Source organism: Chlorocebus sabaeus, chromosome 14 (genome assembly GCF_047675955.1).
Source record: "Chlorocebus sabaeus isolate Y175 chromosome 14, mChlSab1.0.hap1, whole genome shotgun sequence".
Taxonomy (NCBI): domain Eukaryota; kingdom Metazoa; phylum Chordata; class Mammalia; order Primates; family Cercopithecidae; genus Chlorocebus; species Chlorocebus sabaeus.
The window spans coordinates 98,036,427-98,055,511 of NC_132917.1; the positions used below are offsets into that span (position 1 = coordinate 98,036,427).

The 19,085-nt window shown below is 52.9% G+C and overlaps 1 protein-coding gene across 25 annotated transcripts in view; it reads left to right on the top strand.

Moving 5' to 3' along the window:
- Positions 1 to 19,085, top strand: part of FER1L5 (fer-1 like family member 5) — a 65,107-nt gene that overhangs the window by 33,963 nt on the left and 12,059 nt on the right. For 23 of the 25 annotated variants that reach the window (XM_073023214.1, XM_073023202.1, XM_073023206.1 and 20 more), the window contains 12 exons: positions 9,691 to 9,815; positions 11,005 to 11,105; positions 11,605 to 11,782; positions 11,860 to 12,015; positions 13,485 to 13,616; positions 14,890 to 15,053; positions 15,349 to 15,463; positions 16,166 to 16,268; positions 16,819 to 16,982; positions 17,074 to 17,241; positions 17,473 to 17,611; positions 17,750 to 17,827. In XM_073023214.1, coding sequence (XP_072879315.1) covers positions 9,691 to 9,815; positions 11,005 to 11,105; positions 11,605 to 11,782; positions 11,860 to 12,015; positions 13,485 to 13,616; positions 14,890 to 15,053; positions 15,349 to 15,463; positions 16,166 to 16,268; positions 16,819 to 16,982; positions 17,074 to 17,241; positions 17,473 to 17,611; positions 17,750 to 17,827 — 1,623 coding nt within the window. The remainder of the gene's footprint in view (positions 1 to 9,690; positions 9,816 to 11,004; positions 11,106 to 11,604; positions 11,783 to 11,859; positions 12,016 to 13,484; positions 13,617 to 14,889; positions 15,054 to 15,348; positions 15,464 to 16,165; positions 16,269 to 16,818; positions 16,983 to 17,073; positions 17,242 to 17,472; positions 17,612 to 17,749; positions 17,828 to 19,085) is intronic. The other 2 variants (XM_073023207.1, XM_073023204.1) reach the window with 2 other exon arrangements.

Below are 19,085 nucleotides of genomic sequence, written 5' to 3' on the forward strand. Positions count from 1 at the left end.
CCCATTTAAGTTTGTACAATAGTTTTTTAGTACATTCACAGAGTCGTACAACCATCACCACCATCAATTTTAGAACATTTCCTTATCCAGAAAAGGAACCCTATGCCCGTTGGCAGTCACCCCCCCATTTATCTCCCACCTCCCTAGTCCTAGGCAACCACTCATCTACGTTGTTTTTCTTTTCTTTTCTTTTCTTTTTTTTTTTTTTTTGAGACGGAGTCTCTCTCCGTTGTCCAGGCTGGAGTGCAGTGGCGCAATCTTGGCTCACCGCAACCTCCGCCTCCCCGCAACCTCCGCCTCCCAGGCATGTGCCACCACGCCTGGCTAATCTTTTGTATTTTTAGTAGAGATGGGATCTCACTGTGTTAGCCAGGATGGTCTCGATCTCCTGACTTCAAGTATCCACCCGCCTCAGCCTCCCAAAGTGCTGGGATTACAGGCATGAGCCACCACGCCCAGCCATCTACTTTCTGTGATTGTAGATGTTCCTATCCCAGACATGTCATATATGGAACATTTAATATGTGGTTTTTTGTGAATGGCTTCTTTCACTTAGTGTGATCTACTTGATTTTTGTATTATGAAATAGATATACAAAAAGCATATGAAATGTGTATGTGTAGTTTAAAGAATAATAATAAAATGAGGGAGGCTGAGGTGGGAGGATCACCTGAACCTGGGAGGCAGAGGTTGCAGTGAGCAGAGATCGTACCACTGCACTCCAGCCTGGGTGACAGAGTGAGACCCTGTTTAACCAAAAAATAAAAAATAATGATAATAAAATGAGTACCCATGAACTCTCCACCCAGCTTAAAATATAGAAAACTATCGGCATCTTAGAAAGGGTCCGTTTGCTCTTCCCAGATCCCTTCACCCAAGAAGTAGCCATGACCCTGACTCCACCTTCTCGCTTTTCTTTTTAATTCTTCACCTATGAATGAAATCCTAAACATGATACGTTTTTTATATTTTACATAAATGGACGGGGCGTGGTGGTGCTCTTTCGGTCTGTATTCATCTGTCTTGTGTCTTCTGCTTAACGTTAAACTTCGCATGTGGGTGTGTGTACCGCAGTTCATTTTCACTTCTGCATAAATTCCACTGTGTATGTGGTATATTCCACAAAGTATGTGGTATATGTAGGCATTTAGGTTGTATCTTTTTTGCTATTATAATAATTTTGTTGTAAACGTTCTTGTGCATGTCTCCTGGTGACAAGTGCAAGACTTTCTCTAAATTATATACCTAGGAGTGGAGCAAAAGTGATTATACTAAATTACACTCTCCTCAGCTTGGTATGAGAATTCCTATTACTCTACGTTCTCGCCAGTACTTGATATATTGCCTAACCTTTTTAAAAAAATTAATTAATTTTTTTTTTTGAGATGGAGTCTTGTTCTGTCGCCCAGGCGGGAGTGCAATGGTGCAATCTCAGCTCACTGCAACCTCCACCTCCCAGGTTCAAGTGATTCTCCTGCCTCAGCCTCCCAAGTAGCTGGGACTATAGGCGCCCACCACCATGCCTGGCTAATTTTTGTATTTTTGGTAGAGATGGGGTTTTGCCATGTTGGCCAGGCTGACCTTGAACTCCTGACCTAAAGTGATCTGTCCGTCTTGGCCTCCCAAAGTGCTAGGATTACACTAGCGTGAGACACTGTGCCCAGCCTATTTTTAAAATTGTTTATGGAGACAAGGTCTCACCATGTGGCCCAGGCTAGCACCACCACACCCAGCTAATTTTTCACAGAGATGGAATTTCACCACGTTGCCCAGGCTGGTCTGAAACTCCCGAGCTCAAGTAATCCACCCGCCTGGGCCTCCCAAAGTGCTGGTATTACAGGTGTGAGCCACTGTGCCAAACCCTGTTGATTATCTTTAATTTTGTAGTTAGTACATTATGTGGTCTAAGAAATATCTATCTCAAGATCATGAAAATTGTCTCCTCTGTTTCATTCTACAAGCTTTATCGTTTTATCTTTTTTGTTTGGGTTTATGATTCAATTTGACTTAATTTTTGCGTATGGTATGAGGGAGGAATTGAGATTATTTTTCTCTATACAGATATACACGTTCTTTTTCTCTACACAGATAACCAGTTCAGCACCATTTGCCTGAAAGACTATTCAGTCCCACATTGAATTACTTTGCCACCTGGGTTGAAAATCAGTTAACCATATTGATCTATCTGCCTATCCTTATCCACCACAACTTCCGTCTCCTGGGTTCAAGCGATTCTCCTGCCTCAGCCTCCCAAGTAGCTGGGATTACAGGCATGCGCCACCACGCCTGACTAATTTTGCATTTTTAGTAGAGATAGGGTTTCTCCATGTTGGTCAGGCTGGTCTCAAACTCCCAAACTAAGGTGATCCGCCCACCTCAGCCTCCCAAAGTGCTGAGATTACAGGCGTGAGCCACTGCACCCGGCCTAGTTGTTCCTTTACAAAATAATTTTGGCTATTGTACAAGTCTTTGGGTTGGACTTTGGTTAAAAATGAGTTCCTTCCCATTTTCTTATTTTAGCATAAGCTCGACAATTTCTCCAAAAAAGACCACTGGAATTTCCTGTGTTCTTTTGTTTTCATCAGGTATTTTTTGTTTGGTTTTTAGTATTATATTCTATCTATTGACAATATGTATCTTTGGATTATTTTTAGTGGTTTCTTAGGGAATTACAATATTGACCCTTGACTCATCATAGTCTACTTTGAGTTAGTAATATGCCACCTCCCAGAAATAATTGTTTTATTATATGTAATATACCATGCAATTAATTACAGTATAATTGCATTGACAGCTTACATTACCTTTGTTATACCTTTTTTAAAATATTTTTGGGACGGAGTCTCACTCTGTCACCCAGGTTGGAGTGCAGTGGTCTGCCTCCTGGATTCCCGGGTTCAAGTGATTCTCCTGCCTCAGCCTCCTGAGTAGCTGGGATTACAGGAGTGCGCCACCATGCCTGGCTAATTTTTGTATTTTTAGTAGAGATGGGGTTTTGCCGTGTTGGCCAGGCTGGTCTCGAACTCCTGACCTCAGGTAATCCACTCCCCTCAGCTTCCTAAACTGCTGGGATTACAGGCGTGAGCCACCATGCCCGTCCTATCTTTGTTATGCATTCTGGAATTAAGTTGCTAATATTTTGTTGAGGATTTTGCATCTATGTGTATGAGTAAAATCTGATTTTGTTAGTAATTTATTTAGTGATGTAATTTACAAACCACAGAATTCTCTTGTTTTGTAGCCACTTTCCTGTTCCCACCCCCAGGTCAACACAACTACTAATGTACTTTTGTCTCTGCATATTTACTTTTCCTGGATATTTCATATAAATGAAATTATACAATATGTCATCTTTTGCATCTGGCTTCCTTCACTTGGCTTAATGTTTTCCAGGTTTATCCATGACGTAGCATGTATCAGTACTCCATTCCCTTTTCATTGCCAAATAGTATTCCATCGTATGGGTGTACCGTCCATCATTTGTTAATCCATTCATCAGTTGATGGACATTGCTCCCCCTTCTTAGCTATTAAGAATAAAGCTGGCTGAGCCTGGTGGCTCACTCCTGTAATCCCAGCACTTTGGGAGGCCGAGGCGGGTGGATCACCTGAGGTCGGGAGTTCGAGACCAGTCTGAGCAACTTGGTGAAACCCTGTCTCTACTGAAAATACAAAATTAGCCGGAAGTGGTGGCGCATGCCTCTAATCCCAGCTACTCAGGAGGCTGAGGCAGGAGAATCGCTTGAACCCAGAAGGCGGAGGTTATGGTGAGCTGAGATTGCACCATTGCACTCCAGCCTGGGCAACAAGAGCGAAACTCTGTCTCAAAAAAAAAAAAAAAAAAAAGAATAAAGCTGCTGTGAACATTCGTATACAAGTCTTTATTTATTTATTTTTTGGACCGAGTCTCGCTCTGTCGCCCAGGCTGGAGTGCAGTGGGGCAATCCCGGCTCACTGCAACCTCCACCCCCAGGGTTCAAGTAATTCTCTTGCCTCAGTCCCACCAAGTAGTTGGGACTACAGGCATGTGCCACCACGCCTGACTAATTTTTGTGTTTTTCGTAGAGACAGGGTTTCACCATGTTGCCTGGGCCGGTGTCAAAACTCCTGGGTTCAAGCAGTCCACCCACCTCGGCCTCCCGAAGTGCTGGGATTACAGGCGTGAGCCACCGCGCCCGGCCACATCTTTTCATGCTCAATGCTCATAAACCATTCATTTATCTTCTTGTTTTTTTTTTTTTTTTTGAGACGGAGTCTTGCTCTGTCGCCCGGGCTGGAGTGCAGTGGCGCAATCTCGGCTCACTGCAAGCTCCGCCTCCCAGGTTCACACCATTCTCCTGCCTCGGCTTCCTGAGTAGCTGGGACCACAGGCGCCGCCACCTTGCCCGGCTAATTTTTTGTATTTTTAGTAGAGACGGGGTTTCACCGTGTTAGCCAGGATGGTCTCGATCTTCTGACCTTGTGATCCCCCGGCCTCGGCCTCCCAAAGTGCTGGGATTACAGGCGTGAGCCACCGCGCCAGGCCTCAAATGTGCTGCCTGTTTTTAATTTGGGTTGTTTTTCTTATTATTCAGTTATAAGAATTCATTATATATTCTGAATACAAGTTCTTTGCCAGATATGTGATTTGCAAATAGTCCATCACTTGTCTTTTCATTTTCTTAGTAGTGTCTTTTGAAGTGCCAGCATTTTTAATTTGATAAAAGTCCAATTTATTTTTTCTTTTACGGTGTTATATTTAAGAACTCTTTGGTTAACTCATGATCGTGAAGATTTTTCTCCTATTTTTTCTTCTAAGTTTTCTGGTTTTGGCGGGGTGCGGTGGCTCACACCTGTAATCCCAGCACTTTCGGAGGCTGAGGCAGGAATTCAAGACCAGCCTGGGCAACATGGCGAGATCCTACAATTTTTTAAAAAAAATTTAGCTGGGCATGGCAGCACACACTTATAGTACCAGCTACTCAGGAGGCCGAGGCAGGAGGATTGATTGAGCCCAGGAGGTCAAGGTTTTAGTGAGCCATGATCACACCGCTCTATTCCAGGGAGGGGAGCAGAGTGAGACCCTGTCTCAAAAAAAAAAAAAAAAAAAAAAGTTTTACAGTTTTAGTTCTTACACTTCTCTGTATGATTCATTTTGAATTAATTTGCATGTGAATATCCAGTTGTTCAAGCACCATTTGTTAAAAAGACCATCCTTTCCTCATGTGTTTTCTTAGGTTACGTGTTAAAATACTTACTGTGTTCCATTATTTAATTTTCTACATCAGAGGCTCCATTTATGGGTTTAGTGATGCTCTTTGGTTTTATCTATATCTGTCATTTTCTTCCCGATGCTTTTCTGATCTATTCTTTCCATTTCATTTCAGTCACTTTTCTCATTTCTATCCTTGTTTCCATGCCTCTCACTGAAGTGTCTGCAGCGTCTAATCTCCCGTGGACTACTTATGCTACCTTCCCGTCTCTGTTTTTGTTTTCTCTGCTACTTGTTTTCTGAGGTTCGCGGGCTCACGTTGCCTCACGTGTGTCCTGAGCTCCTTCAGGCAGTGTGTTTTTGCTGGCACTTTCTGCAATCTGCCCCTACTCAGAGCGCTTCCCGCTGTCTGTCTTGCTAGTCGTGTCCCCCAGGCGGCTGCTGCTGCTGCACTTCACGCCTTGGCTTCGGTGGCGGTCACAGTTGCTTTTGGCAGTCCTCACGTGTATTTTGAGTCTGCAGATTATATCTGTCTCCTTGTTTTGCTGAAAACTGAGTTATTTTCCTTCTCCTTGTTGCTTTTGTAAGTTCTCCAAGAGTTGGAGAGGAAAACTGCTGTTGTGTATCCTCACACCGAGAGCCCCAGGCACGCGTCCCTGCTTATTTATCATTCTTGTCTTTCACACAAAGGCCAGGGTCTGAAACTGGTGTCTTCCAAAAATCCTGGAAAATTATATTTTCCCTTTGAAAATTACCTCTTCCCCACTATATCTCCTTCCGGAACTCACTTTGTCCTCTGTGGACCTTCTCCTTCTGTCCTTCATATTTTTAAATCTCTTCCATATTTTTCATCTTGTCCTCTCTCTGGGCTACATTCTAGATGATTTCTTCTAGGTGTTCGTAGAAAGTCCTTAGGTGACCATTCTATTTAAATTACTCAGCATCTCCCTTGTTCCCTTCCTCGATTTTCTCCTTAGCATTTTCCATCTTCGACACACTGTATTTTACGTACTGATTTTGGGTGTTTTGCCCCACTATTTTTTAATTTAAGTAAACTTTCAATTCAAGTAGAACATACTTATGGAAAAGTACACAAATCAAAGTGTCAAGCTCAGTGAATTATCACAAAGCAAACATGCCCTTGTAATAGCACTCAGATCATGGAGTGGGAGCACTTCAGAGGCCCCTGTGCCCACCCCACCCCTCCAAGGCCCTCTAGATCATTCGGATCGAAAGGAGCGAGTATCAAGCACGCATACATGCAGCTCAAAACACTGCTCAACCACAGCCACTCCTCACCTCCATGGCATGACCATAGTTCACTGCAGCCTTGAACTCCTGGCCTCAGCCTCCCAAAGCACTAGGATTGCAGGCACGAGCAGGCATGAGCTGCCGTGCCCTGCCTCTTTAATATATTTTTTATATATTATTATTATATAAAAAATATTATATAAAAAATATTATTATATAAAAAATATTATGTGTATTATTTTGTATCTGGTTTCTTTTGCTCACTGTTCTGTTTGTGCAGTGTGTTCACAGATCCAGATGACATAGGGTAGTCACAGCTCATTCACTGACTGCTGTGTATTATTCTATTGTGTAAATGTACCATAATTTATTTATCCTTTCTACTACTGAAAGAGATTTTTGAGAGATTTTTTTTTTTTCTTTTTTTGAGACGGAGTCTTGCTCTGTCACCCAGGCTGGAGTACAGTGGCCGGATCTCGGCTCACTGCAAGCTCTGCCTCCCGGGTTCACGCCATTCTCCTGCCTCAGCCTCCCGAGTAGCTGGGACTACAGGCGCCCGCCATGTCGCCCGGATAGTTTTTTGTATTTTTTAGTAGAGACGGGGTTTCACCGTGTTAGCCAGGATGGTCTCGATCTCCTGACCTTGTGATCCGCCTGTCTCGGCCTCCCAAAGTGCTGGAATTACAGGCTTGAGCCACCGCGCCCAGCTGAAAGATTATTTTATTTATTTATTTATTTATTTATTAATTTATTATTTATTTGAGCAGGAGTCTCGCTCTGTTGCCCAGGCTGGAGTGCAGTGGCGTTATCTCGGCTCACTACATCCTCCGCCTCTCGGGTTCAAGTGATTCTCCTGCCTCAGCCTCCAAAGTAGCTGGGATTACAGGCACACACCACCAATCCCAGCTAATTTTTGTATTTTTAATAGAGATGGGGTTTCACCATGTTGACCAGGCTGTCTTGAACTCCTAACCTCAGGTAATCCACCCGCCTTGGTCTCCCAAAGTGCTGGTATTATAGGCATGAGTCACTGTTCCTGGCCCTTTTTTGTTGTTGTTTTCAAGATGGGGTCTCACTCTGTTGCCCAGGCTGGAGTGCAGTGGTGCAATCTCGGCTCACTGCAACCTGCGCCTCCTAGGTTCAAGTGATTCTCCTGCCTCAGCCTCCCAGGTAGCTGGGATTACAGCTGCCCACCACCACACTCGGCTAATTGTTTTTTTTATATGTTTAGTAGAGACAAGAGTTTCTCCATGTTGGGCAGCCTGGTCTCAAACTCCAGGCCTCAGGTGATCCTCCCACCTCAGCCTCCCAAAGTGCTGGGATTACAGGCATGAGCCACTGCGCCTGGCCAAGAGATTTTTTGAGAGGTATTTTGGCTGTTTCCAACTTTTGGCTGTTGTGATGAGAGCTGCCATGAACATTCTTCTCCGTGTGTCTCAGTGATGCCCTTCTCTTGGGTGTATACCTAGGAGTGGAGTTGCTGGGTTAGGAGCGTGTACACGGGTTCTCAGCTGCTCACTTTCGTGGAACTTTGTGGGCATTCTCTGAGGTCTGGCTAACGTTGCTTCTTCCAGCTACCTGGGGCACTGCCTAGCAGGGACCACTATTTTTATTTACTTATGACCACTTTATTTTATTGATTGGTTGAGACACAGTCTCACTCCGTCACCCAGGCTGCAGTGCAGTGGCATGATCACGGTTCATCGTAGCCTCAAACTCCCGGGCTCAAGCCCACCCCAGCCTCCTGAGTAGCTAGGACTACAGGTGTGAGCCACCATGGTTGGCTAATTAGAGACAGGGTCTCACTATGTTACCCAGGCTGGTAACAATCTACTGGAGACCACTTTAAATTAAATTTTTTGTTGGACACTCTTCAGGCTACACAGATAACATCAGCACTGAATGCCAATGTCCGTGAGGCCCCACTTGCTACAAATCTGGGGCAAGATTTTCTTCCCCTCCACCCAGAGAGCCACACTGGAGACAGGCAAGCTTCCCCGATGTCCCCTCCCACGTGATGCGTCAGTTCTCATTCCCCCGGCCCCAACGGCTTAGGGTTTGGAGCTCGTGCTTTGCATGGTGTATTACCGCCATAACAAAGCCCTACAAACCAGGTGGTTTTAGACAACAGAAACTCATTCTTTCACAGGTCTGGAGGTCAGAAGTTCAAAGTCAGGGTGTCAGTGTTGATCCCTGCCAAGGGCTCTGAGGGAGAATCTGGCCACGGCTCCCTCCTGGCTTGTGGCGGTTGCTGTGGTCCTTGGTGTTCCTGGGCTCGCAGCTGCGTCCTGCCAGTCCCTGCCTCCGCCCTCACACGGCGTCTCCCTGTGTCTGTCCTCACTCAACTGCCATCTCTGTCTCCCTTCTTATAAAGACACCAGTCATTAAGGGCCCACCTGCTCATCCTAACTCATTACATCTGCAAAGACACCCCTTCTCCAAATAAGGCCACATTCTGAGGTCCTGGGGTTTAGGACTTGAGTACGCCTTTCCGTGGGGGGCACAGCCAGTCTGTAGCACGTCGGTCCCTGTTAGACTGCCCACCCCGGTCAGCCCTAGGCTTTCTCTTCTGCCCCCCGTTCCTCCTGTAGTTGCCAAAGAAAAGCACAAGTTCTCCAAGAAGTTTCCAGAAATTTGGAGAACAAAAGTCCGCTTTGGCTTTCGCTTGCCTCACAGATTTTCTGCAGGTTACATGTTCGTTTTCTGTGGATTTCTGCCTCAAAGGCCGACTCGGCAGCAGTGTGGTTCAGAATCCTTTACGTTTGGTCTTGCTTCCACCTCATTTCAACAAGGAACATGGCGAGGAAACCCAGTCTGTGGCACCCATCAGTGGTGTTTATCTATATGTATCCCCCTGCCCCCGTCCCACCCGGAGTCGTGCCCTGTGCCCCTACTCCTGGCGTCTCGCTTGAGGTTCAAAACCCAGGGCTCTGGAGCTAGGCGCCTGCGTTTTGACCGCCTGGCTATGCCACCTCAGGGAAACTGCCTCCCATTGCTAGCATGGATTTCCCCACTGTAAACTGGGGACTCTGGAAGATCATGTGACAATGAAAGGTCAAAGTGCACACATTCTCACATTCTGTTAGGCCGCAGCCCAGCCTCCCAGCTGGAGGGCTCCAGTTAGCATTGTTAGCAAATCGCATCTTTGAGGGTGAAGTGGTCCAGAGAGGTCCTCAAGAGAACACAGTGAGAAGAGACCTCCCAGGATCCCCCAGACACCCCATCCCTCCACGTGTCTCTGTGTCTCAGGGAACATCTACCATTATGTGCCCTGGTACAACATCAAGCCTGTCGTGGCTGTGACCTCCAACTGGGAGGACGTCAGCTTCCGCATGAACTGCCTCAACCTCCTCCACTTCACTCGGGACCGCCTGGTGAGTGGTGCGGGAGCCGATGCTGGGAAGGGTTCAGAGTGTGGCTGGGAGACGGGAAACTGCATCACAGTGGCAGGAAACTGGTCACACAGCTCATTCATGTATTCATTCCACACTGTTGAGAAGAACATGCCAGAAGCAGGGCTATGCGCTGAAGACACAAGGATGATTAAACACAGCCCCTGTCCTCACTGTCTAGGGAAGTTGGACATGCAGGCAGTGACTGTGCAGTGCAACTAGGGCTATGATGGAGATGCAGGTACCAGGTGCTATAGGGTCAGAGAGAGAAGGTGGGGAGAGGAGAGGAAGAGAAGATAGTGAGAGGAGGTGTGCACGAAAGAAATGACACATTAGGCCGGGCGCGGTGGCTCAAGCCTGTAATCCCAGCACTTTGGGAGGCCGAGACGGGTGGAACACGAGGTCAGGAGATTGAGACCATCCTGGCCTACACGGTGAAACCCCGTCTCTACTAAAAAATAAAAAAAAAAAAAAAACACTAGCCGGGTGAGGTGGTGGGTGTCTGTAGTCCCAGCTACTCGGGAGGCTGAGGCAGGAGAATGGCGTAAACCGGGCAGGCGGAGCTTGCAGTGAGCTGAGATCCAGCCACTGCACTCCAGCCTGGGCGACAGAGCAAGACTCCGTCTCAAAAAAAAAAAAAAAAAAAAAAGAGATGACACATCAGCAGGGTTTTGAAGAATGCATAGGAGTTTGTTGGGGGCTGGGTGGGGGTAGAAGGGAATAACATGCAAAGCCACAGCAATGTGCTGGTTTTTGAAGTTCGACAGGGTCGGGGGGAGGCATGGAGGTGACATGAAGATCCGACCATGGAAGCTGGAAGGAGTGAGATCACAAACGGTCTCATGTGGCTGTCGGGAGTGTAGTTCTCGGGAGCCACCTGGGGCTGGGACCTCCGGCATGACTTTCTCACGCCTGTGTGGAGGTCAGTGCTCTGCACTGCTTCCCAGTCTTACCCCGTCCCAGCTTCTTGCCACCTGTTTCTTCTGTTGGAAGGATGTGGGGGGGTCCTAGCCTCGGAGTTGTGGATGACCTTGAACTGATATCACCAAGTTATGCCTCAAAGTTCCCAAGGTCGTGGCTGAAAACATCTTGGGCCAATCAGCCCTGTGGCCTGTCCAGCTGGGCTCCATGCTGAGGCGGGCTCTCTTACCGTTTCTCTCCTGCCGGGCAGAAAGCCAACCTGGACACCCTGAAATCCACGCGGAATCCGAAGGACCCAGCTCTCCTCTGCCAGTGGGAGAAACTGCTGAGGGAGCTGGTGGAGGACTGCAAGTAGGAGTAGGGGCAGTCTGGGGTACAGCTGGCCTGGAGTTGAGCCAGATCCAGGCCTGGGGGCTCAGAGTAGTGCCCTGAACACCTGCCCCCACCCTCCTTGGGGAGGAGCACTGCTCAGACCTCTCCCCAGCAGGAAACCCCAAGAGTCACTTCTCCCTTCCCATTCAGGCCCCCTGACCGCCCCATCAGAATGGTCCCTGCTGCCCCACACCCACGCCCGAGGCTCCTACCGAGTCAACCTGTCCCCTTCCTGCAGACAAGCCCGCACAGCCCCACCTCCCTGCAGGCCATGGTAGAGGGCTGGATGAGAACCCAGGGCTGGACGCACAGCGAGCAGGCTTCCTACGGAGCGGTGGGAAGGGCTCCCGGGCCAGGCCAGCAGCAGATGGGGGCAGGATGTTGAGGTCAGGAGGGGCACACTGGCCTAAGGCAGGGCACTGGTGACACTGGGAAGCAGTAGAGAGGTCCAGCCCCTACTACCCTGTCCTGGCCACAGGCGCCCTCTTCCCTGCATGACCGACCAGCCCAAAGCCACCAACCTGGACAGGAAGAGGTGGCAGCTCCGCAGCCTCCTCCTGCAGGAACTGGCCCAAAAGGCCAAGCAAGCCATGCCCAGGGACATGGTGGCCACAGCGGAGAACTGGCTGTACCGCCTCAACGCTGTGCTCCCTGAGGTGGGTGCTGCACACACCGGCCTGGAGCAGGGCTGGGAGCCGGCTGCACAGGGCCTGACGTTCTCCCACCTTGGCAGCCCCAGATGGGCCTTCCTGACGTGATGATTTGGCTGGTGGCCAAGGAGCAGCGAGTGGCCTACGCACAGGTGCCTGCCCACTCTGTCCTCTTTTCCCGGGCAGGGGCCCTGCACTCCGGCAGGCTCTGTGGGAAGATACAGACACTCCTCCTCCAGGTGAGAATCAAGGGGTCCTCAGGGGAGGACAGGGCCAAGAAATGCCCCCGGGGGAGCCCCTGAACTTGCAGGGCAGCCCGTATGGGGCTTGTTTCCCTGGTCCCTTAACCAGGTGGAATGGGGTTGAAGCAGTCCCCAGAGGAAGAGAGGGGTCTGTGGCTGCCAGCATGTTGGGTGATGCCAAGTCCATGTACCTCATAAATGTTCCCCAAATCCACCTCCTCATGGGCACGGTGGCTAACAGGTAATCCCAGCACTTTGGGAGGCCGTGGCAGGTGGATCATCTGAGGTCAGGAGTTCAAGACCCAGCCTGACCAACATGGTGAAATCCCATCTCCACTAAAAATACAAAAAATTAGCCGGGCATGGTGGCGCTTGCCTGTAATCCCAGTTACACGGGAGGCTGAGGCAGGAGAATCGCTTGAACCTGGGAGACGGAGGTTGCAGTGAGCCGAGATCATGACGCTGCTCCAGCCTGGGTGACAGAGCGAGACTCCATCTCAAAAAAAAAAAAAAAAAAACGAAACAAAACCAGAAAACAAATCCACCTCCTCCATCATCCTCATGGCCGCCACTTGGTCCAGCCCCTTGTCATCTCTTCCCTGGACCATGACAGGGTGATCTCCAAAATATTGAATGTCTGTAAGATTTGGCACCAGCCCATCATATCAGATACAAGCTATAAATAAGACTAAACACCCGGACCGCCACCCTCACTCCTGGCCGTGACAGTGGCCTCCCTGCTTCTGATCCTCCCGGGGGGACGTGGGGGCCACTCCCTCCCCCCATCAGAGACTCCCTGGCTCCCCACTGCCTCCTGGAGAAGGTGCCGCCTTGTGGCCTGGCCCCTGGCCCCTGTGCCTGCATCCATTCTCTCTAGCCCATACTCCCAACAGTGAGGACACTCTGGGCTTGCCCTGGCCCCAACTGCACCTGCCCTTTGCCCTCTCCACCAATGTGCAAAGCTCCTTCCATGCCCACCAGAGTCCTTTGCATCCTGCAAGAGCCCCTGAGACATGAATCCTGGCTCTGTGTGGCCCTAGGCCAACTCCTGACCATGCCCAGCTCTCAGTGTGCTGCTCTGTAGAATGGGCCTGGCAATCACCATGCCCTCCTCGTGGTGGGCTGTGAGGATCCAGGCCTACGACGCACACGGGGCAACTGGCACAGTGCCGGCCCATAACAAACTCACAAGGAATGTCCGTCAGTCCCATTATCAACGTCCCTGCTACTCCCTCTGCGAGGCACTCCCAGCCTCTCTGCTTCATGGCTGCCAAGGTGGAGCCACCCTGCTCTGGAGGGCAGAACAGAACTCTATGCCATTCACTTACAGCTCCAGCACTCAGCTCAGTGAGGGCCCCACTCCCAGGGCTCGGGGGGAAGGGGCAGGTACAGCCCACTTGGGGGGTGGCTGGGGTGGTGTTCAGGGTGTTTAGTGCCCCTATGGGACCGATCGGCCTCTGACTCAGTACCCAGAGGGTGAAGGACAGAAGGATGTGCTCCCAGCTCACCTCCGGGTCTGCATGTGGCTTGGCAATGTCACCGACAGCAAGGACCTGCAGCTTCTCTGCCAGGGTGACATGGCGGTGTACGCCGAGACGGTGAGTGGCGAGCGGCAGCCCAAGGCCAGGGCAGGCATGCAGGGGTGGGGGTGGGGTGGCCTGGCAGGGAAGAGATGGCCTCCCTGCAGGGCGTTTGGCGTGATGAGGGAGGGTGAACCTGCAGTAGCCCTGCACTGAAGAGGGAGAAAAAATTCTGACCGAACCTGAGGGCGAAGAGAGAGTCTGATAGAGGAGGCAGAGACTAAAGTAATCTTGGACGCTGCCAGCTCTGGTCTCTTGTTGATCCTCCACACACGTGTGGAGACAAAGGGGGCAACTAAGTGGCCTCCAGGGCCTGATCCCCCTCTCCCTGATGCAGGTTTATTCCGAGCTTTCTCCTAGTTCATCAATAGCACATGAAGTAAGCAAGGCTCTGACTTGCAGGGGCCTCACCCATCACCAACAGGGCAGCCCGGGACCCCTGCAGGCCCCAGCAGGGTCCCAGGAGGTGAAGGCCTAGCACGGCAGAGGAGCAGGATCTGAGGCATCTGCCCACAGAGCCATCAACCCGGGGAGTGGGCGGGCGGCGGCCAGGGACTGCTCTGGAACCAGAGGAGGGGAGACATGGCTGAGGGACGGACATGGTCTGAGGGAGGACATGGCTCAGGAAGTCATGTGAACAGCAGAGGGGAAATAAGGCTTGAGTGTCAGGCTTTTTAACTTACTGAATTAAAACATATGTTTGCAGTGTCTAAGTTGCATGTGTAGATGGATACATTATAATGTGTCTAACCAGCTCTGTAGGTCTTGGAGGTGCAGAGGCAGAAAGGGGTTCAGGGTGAGGGGCAGGGAGCAGGGCCTGTATGCTCAGCAGGCACCAGAGGACTGGGCCGGTGCCTTTGATGGCAGCTGCCTGCTCTCTCGTCACTGCAGACCCTGGGGAGCCCAGCTCTCCTGCACCATTTGACCACCGTTGCTGCCTCTGGGCCTTTTCATCCACACTGTCCCCGCTGAGCACACAGGCCCTGCTCCCTCCCCTTCAACCCAGACCTCTCTGCATGTCTGTGCCTCCAAGCACTACACAGATGTCTTACGACATCTCTGTCCAAACATGCAGCATCCACTCCACTTGGCCAGCTGAGTGACCCTGGGCAGGGTTGACCTCTGAGCCTCAGTGCCCTCACCTGTGCAATGGGGACATGGCCCTTTCTTGCCTGGCTACCACAGCTTTAGGATGCCCCTGCAGCCCAGAGTCAGGGGGTCCAGGGGAGGCCCATGTCCCCGCACTTTGTGCTGGAGGAGGCGGCCGCCCTGACAAGCTTCCCTCCCCTAGTATGAGAATCAGGCCAAGTATAAAGACCAGTGGGGGCAGCAGGGGCTGTATCGCTGCCCCAACTTCTCAGATGTCATGGGGAACAAGACCCTCCCCATGACGGATTTCCAGCCACCCCTGGGATGGCACTGGCAGGACAGCTGGACAGTGGAACCTCAGAGGAGGTAAGGCTGGAGGGGGCAGGCCCCACCACTGGAGGGGACACTTTTCACCTGGGAGGGCCAGTCCACGTCAGCCCAGAAAGATGGGTACCCAGCCCCTAAGCCTGGTGCTAGAGGGCCGAGGTGCACCAGGCCAAGCACCCTGCCCACCACCCGGTCCTGCATGCCAGGCCCTGCTGGCCCTGTCCTGCTCAGAGCAGATGGGGATGCCAGGTATGGGAACGCTTGGCCAGCAGAGGACAGCCCCAGGGGCTGCTCGGGGAGGTGTGCTGGGAACTTGGGGTCTCACTACCCCCAGACTCCTCCTGGACATAGACATCAACAAGAGCCAGGTGCTGGAGGAGGTATATGAGAACCAGGGCCGCGACACCAGAGGCGCCTGGGGGCCTGCCGCCATCCCAAACACAGACGTGGTGAGTAGGGCCGAAGCTGCTTCAGGGGTTGGGGGGCAAGCAAGGCCACCAGGCGGGGCGCCTTGGAAGCTGGGGGTCCCAGTGGAAAGGGTCTGAGTCCTATGCCCTGCACTATGCGTGGGGCCCTGGGTGAGCGCACCAGCCCGCAGGCTCTCTCAGCACTGACGGGGTGAGGGGTTTGTAGAAATACCTTAAATAAGGCTGAGAAACAACAAAAGGGAGCAGTGGTTCCTCCTAGGCTTCCTTCAAAGGTACTGCTGACCCCAAAGGAGAGAATCTGCTTGGGATGGGCTAACCCGGCACTGTCCAGTAGAACTCTCCGTGATGATGGAAATCTTCCATATCTGCACGTGTGGCTACTGAGCGCTTAAAATGGGGCACTCGTGAGACGAAGGAACTAAACTTTGAATTTTAACTCATTTAAGCTAGAGTAGCCCCAGGCGGCTGGTGGTTACTGTATTGGGCAGTGTGGGTTTAACTGATCTCAAAAGCATGCTAGTCTCCCCAGCAGTTTCCAGCGCAGAAAGGCAGGTCCTTGGAGCGTATTCTGATGGCTGTGGTGGCATGAGGTGTGGCAAGCAGTCTGGCCTGGAGTGGGAGGCTGCTGTGGCCACGGCCCGCACGCACACAGGTGTGGGAAGAGGGAGGGAGGGCAGCCTCCTCCCAGCTCATGTGCCCCTTGCTCGCCCTCTCCACCTGCAGAACGGACAGCCCATGGAAGCCCGGGAGAACGTGAAGTGCCCGCAAGGCTGGCACTTTAAGAAGGACTGGGTGGTGGAGCTGAACCACGCAGTGGACAGTAAGGGTCAGTCATTTGGGTTGGGATCGGGAGAGACCAGGGCGGGATCAGAGCAGCCAAGCCCTCAGTGGGACAGGCCTCAATTCCTGCGGCCCCCCAGCCTCCGGAGAGGGGTCTCCAGCGTTTCCCTACGCATGGGCCCCAGTTTTAAGACAGCACAGGCCCTCAGTGTGTCCTGAAGCCTGGCCCAGAGCAAGGCGTGGCAGATGCTGGTGACCAGGAGGCTGTCACGTGGCGGGTGAATTCACCCGCAGCAGCTCCAGGGCTGCAAGTCTCAAGGCCGGGGCTCAAGATGCAAGCTTTGCTGCTTATGGGCTGTGTGGCCTTGCGCGAGTCACAGGACTTCTCTGAGCCTCGCCTGCCTCATTTGTAAGTTGGGCAGCTGGTCCCAGGCCATTCAGGTGACACAGTATAGCCACTGTCCTTTCCACAGCTCAGGGCAAGAGGCCGGGCTGCGAGGGAAGTCATGCCCCTCTAGGGCCTGTCTCCGGGGCCTGTCCGGGCCTCCCAACCCGCGGGCACCTGCGGACTCAGGGCCCTGGTACCCCCGCCGCAGGCTGGGAGTATGGCGTGGGCATCCCCCCGTCGGGCCTGCCCCAGGTCTGGAGCCCGGTGGAGAAGACCTACCACTCGTGCCGCCGGCGGCGCTGGGCGCGCGTGCGCTTCCGGAACCGCGGGGAGCTGAGCCGCGAGCAGGAGACCGTCTCCTTCCTGCAGCTGGTGAGGCGTCCGCGGGGGCCCTGGCGGGGGCTGCGGGCAGAGCCCCCTTCGCGGCTGCGGGAACACAGCCCTGCGCTCCTCCCCACCGCAGGGCCCGGCCCAGGGCGAGGAGGACGGCTGGGAGTACGACGCCTTCGGCTCCAAGTTCCACCTCCACCCTCAGCCCCGGAGCCGCTTCCGCCGCCGCTGCTGGCGCCGCAGGCTGGTGCCCGACAAGGACAAGGGCATCGCGCCCGTCTTCCTCCTGGAGGGCTCCTTGGTAAAGCCTCGCAGGCTGGGGGCGCCTGCCTGCAACCTCCCGCCCGGAGAGGCCAGGGCCTGGCCCGGCTGGGGCGCTGATGGCGGAGGAAGGGCCTCTGCGCCTCAGGCTGGCGAGGGTGGCAGCGTGCGGGAGGAGGGTGGCAGCGTGCGGGAGGAGGGCGACCGGGCCTGGGCTAGAGGACACAGGAGCAGCACCCGAGGGCCTCAGGGGAGACTGTCCTGGCTGCAGGCCATGGATCTGAAACACCGAGCTGGGAAGGAAGAGGAGAGCAAGCCATGGCCGTGGGGTCTGGACAGACAGTTCAGGGACCCCCAGAGGCAGGACGCCCGGCCCCCCAACATGCCCTTCATCTACTGCACCTTTAACAGTAAGTGCTGGCTCAGGAGGCTGCTTGAATGGCCCCAGAGGCCAGTGCCAAGGGCAGAGGGTGGGGAAGCGGTGGGGGCAGCCAGAGGGAGCCGCTGGGGTCCTGGGGAGGTGACAGGCATGGCTCCTCTTTCCCCAGAGCCCCACTACTACCAGCTCTTCTGCTACATCTACCAGGCCCGGAACCTGGTGTCCAATCAGATCCTGACATTCCAAGGTAGGTGGTAGGCAGCCTTGTCCCCAGCTGAGGACGAGGCCTCAGGGAGGAGAGCAGGGTCCTCTTCCTGCTTGCAGTCCCAGCCAGGGCCCCTGCCCGCTGGGCCCTCACCAGCTGCGAGCCTTGTCCCTGGGTCCTGGTGTTACAGCTGCTCAGCAGTGTAAAGACAGAGGCATGGATGAGGGTGACGGAGATGCAGACCCGTCTCCCAATCAGCTCATGGTGCTGGTTTGGGGAAAAGACACAAAACCAAGACTTCGAGGCAGGGCTGCTCTTGAGGCACGACCCCAGTGCTGTGGAATTAGAAGCGGGAGCTGAGGGGGCTCCATCCCAGTGGTGGGCACTTAGCTGGGCATGGAAGAGGAGCTGCCTGGCAGTGCTGGTGGGGCATGAGGGCAAGAGAGAGGGCAGTATGCTTGGGAACCATGTGCCACTCTGTTTGGACAGTAGGGGCCGAGAGGGCCTGTGGGGAGGGCCTGTCCTCGGTCCTGTGAGGATGCCCCAGTGAGAGTTTCAGGAGACAAGCCACGTGCTCCAGCCTGGTCCTCAGTGCGGTTTGTAGGGAGCGGGGACAGTAGGTGGCAGGGCTCCAAGGATGTCTGCTGGGAGTTGTATCCCTCGGGCTTCACCACCCACATCGAGAGGCCCCTGTGGTGCTCCCTGATGCCAGGCCACTTGCCGCTGCCATGAAAGAGCAGCCACAGAGCCGGGCGCGGTGGCTCACACCTGTAATCCCCGCGCTTCGGGAGGCCGAGGTGGGCAGATCACAAGGTCAGGAGTTCAAGACCAGCCTGGCCAACATGGTGAAACCTCGTCTCTACTAAAAATACAAAAATTAGCCAGGCATGGTGGCAGGCGCCTGTAATCCCAGCTACTTGGGAGGCTGAGGCAGGAGAATCACTTGAACCCGGGAGGCAGAGGTTGCAGTGAGCCGAGATTGTGCCACTTCACTCCAGCCTGGGTGACAGAGTGAAACTCTGACCAGAAAAAAAAAAAAGGATTAAAAAAAGAAAGAAAGAAAGAAAGGGCAGCCACAAGTGACCTCCTCCCCAGAACTCCTCCAGAGGAGCCCCTGCCCTCCATCTCTGTGAGGCCCAGGCCTCAACCCAGGGAGGCACACAGAACTCATGGATGGGACCAGATGATGCCTGGCCTCTGGTGACAGGCCCCGGTGCTGACTCTGACTCTGAGGGGGCCCTGGGAGGCCTCAGTGGCTGCCCTGCCTGACCCTCCTGGGCCGCACCGGATCCAGCGGCTG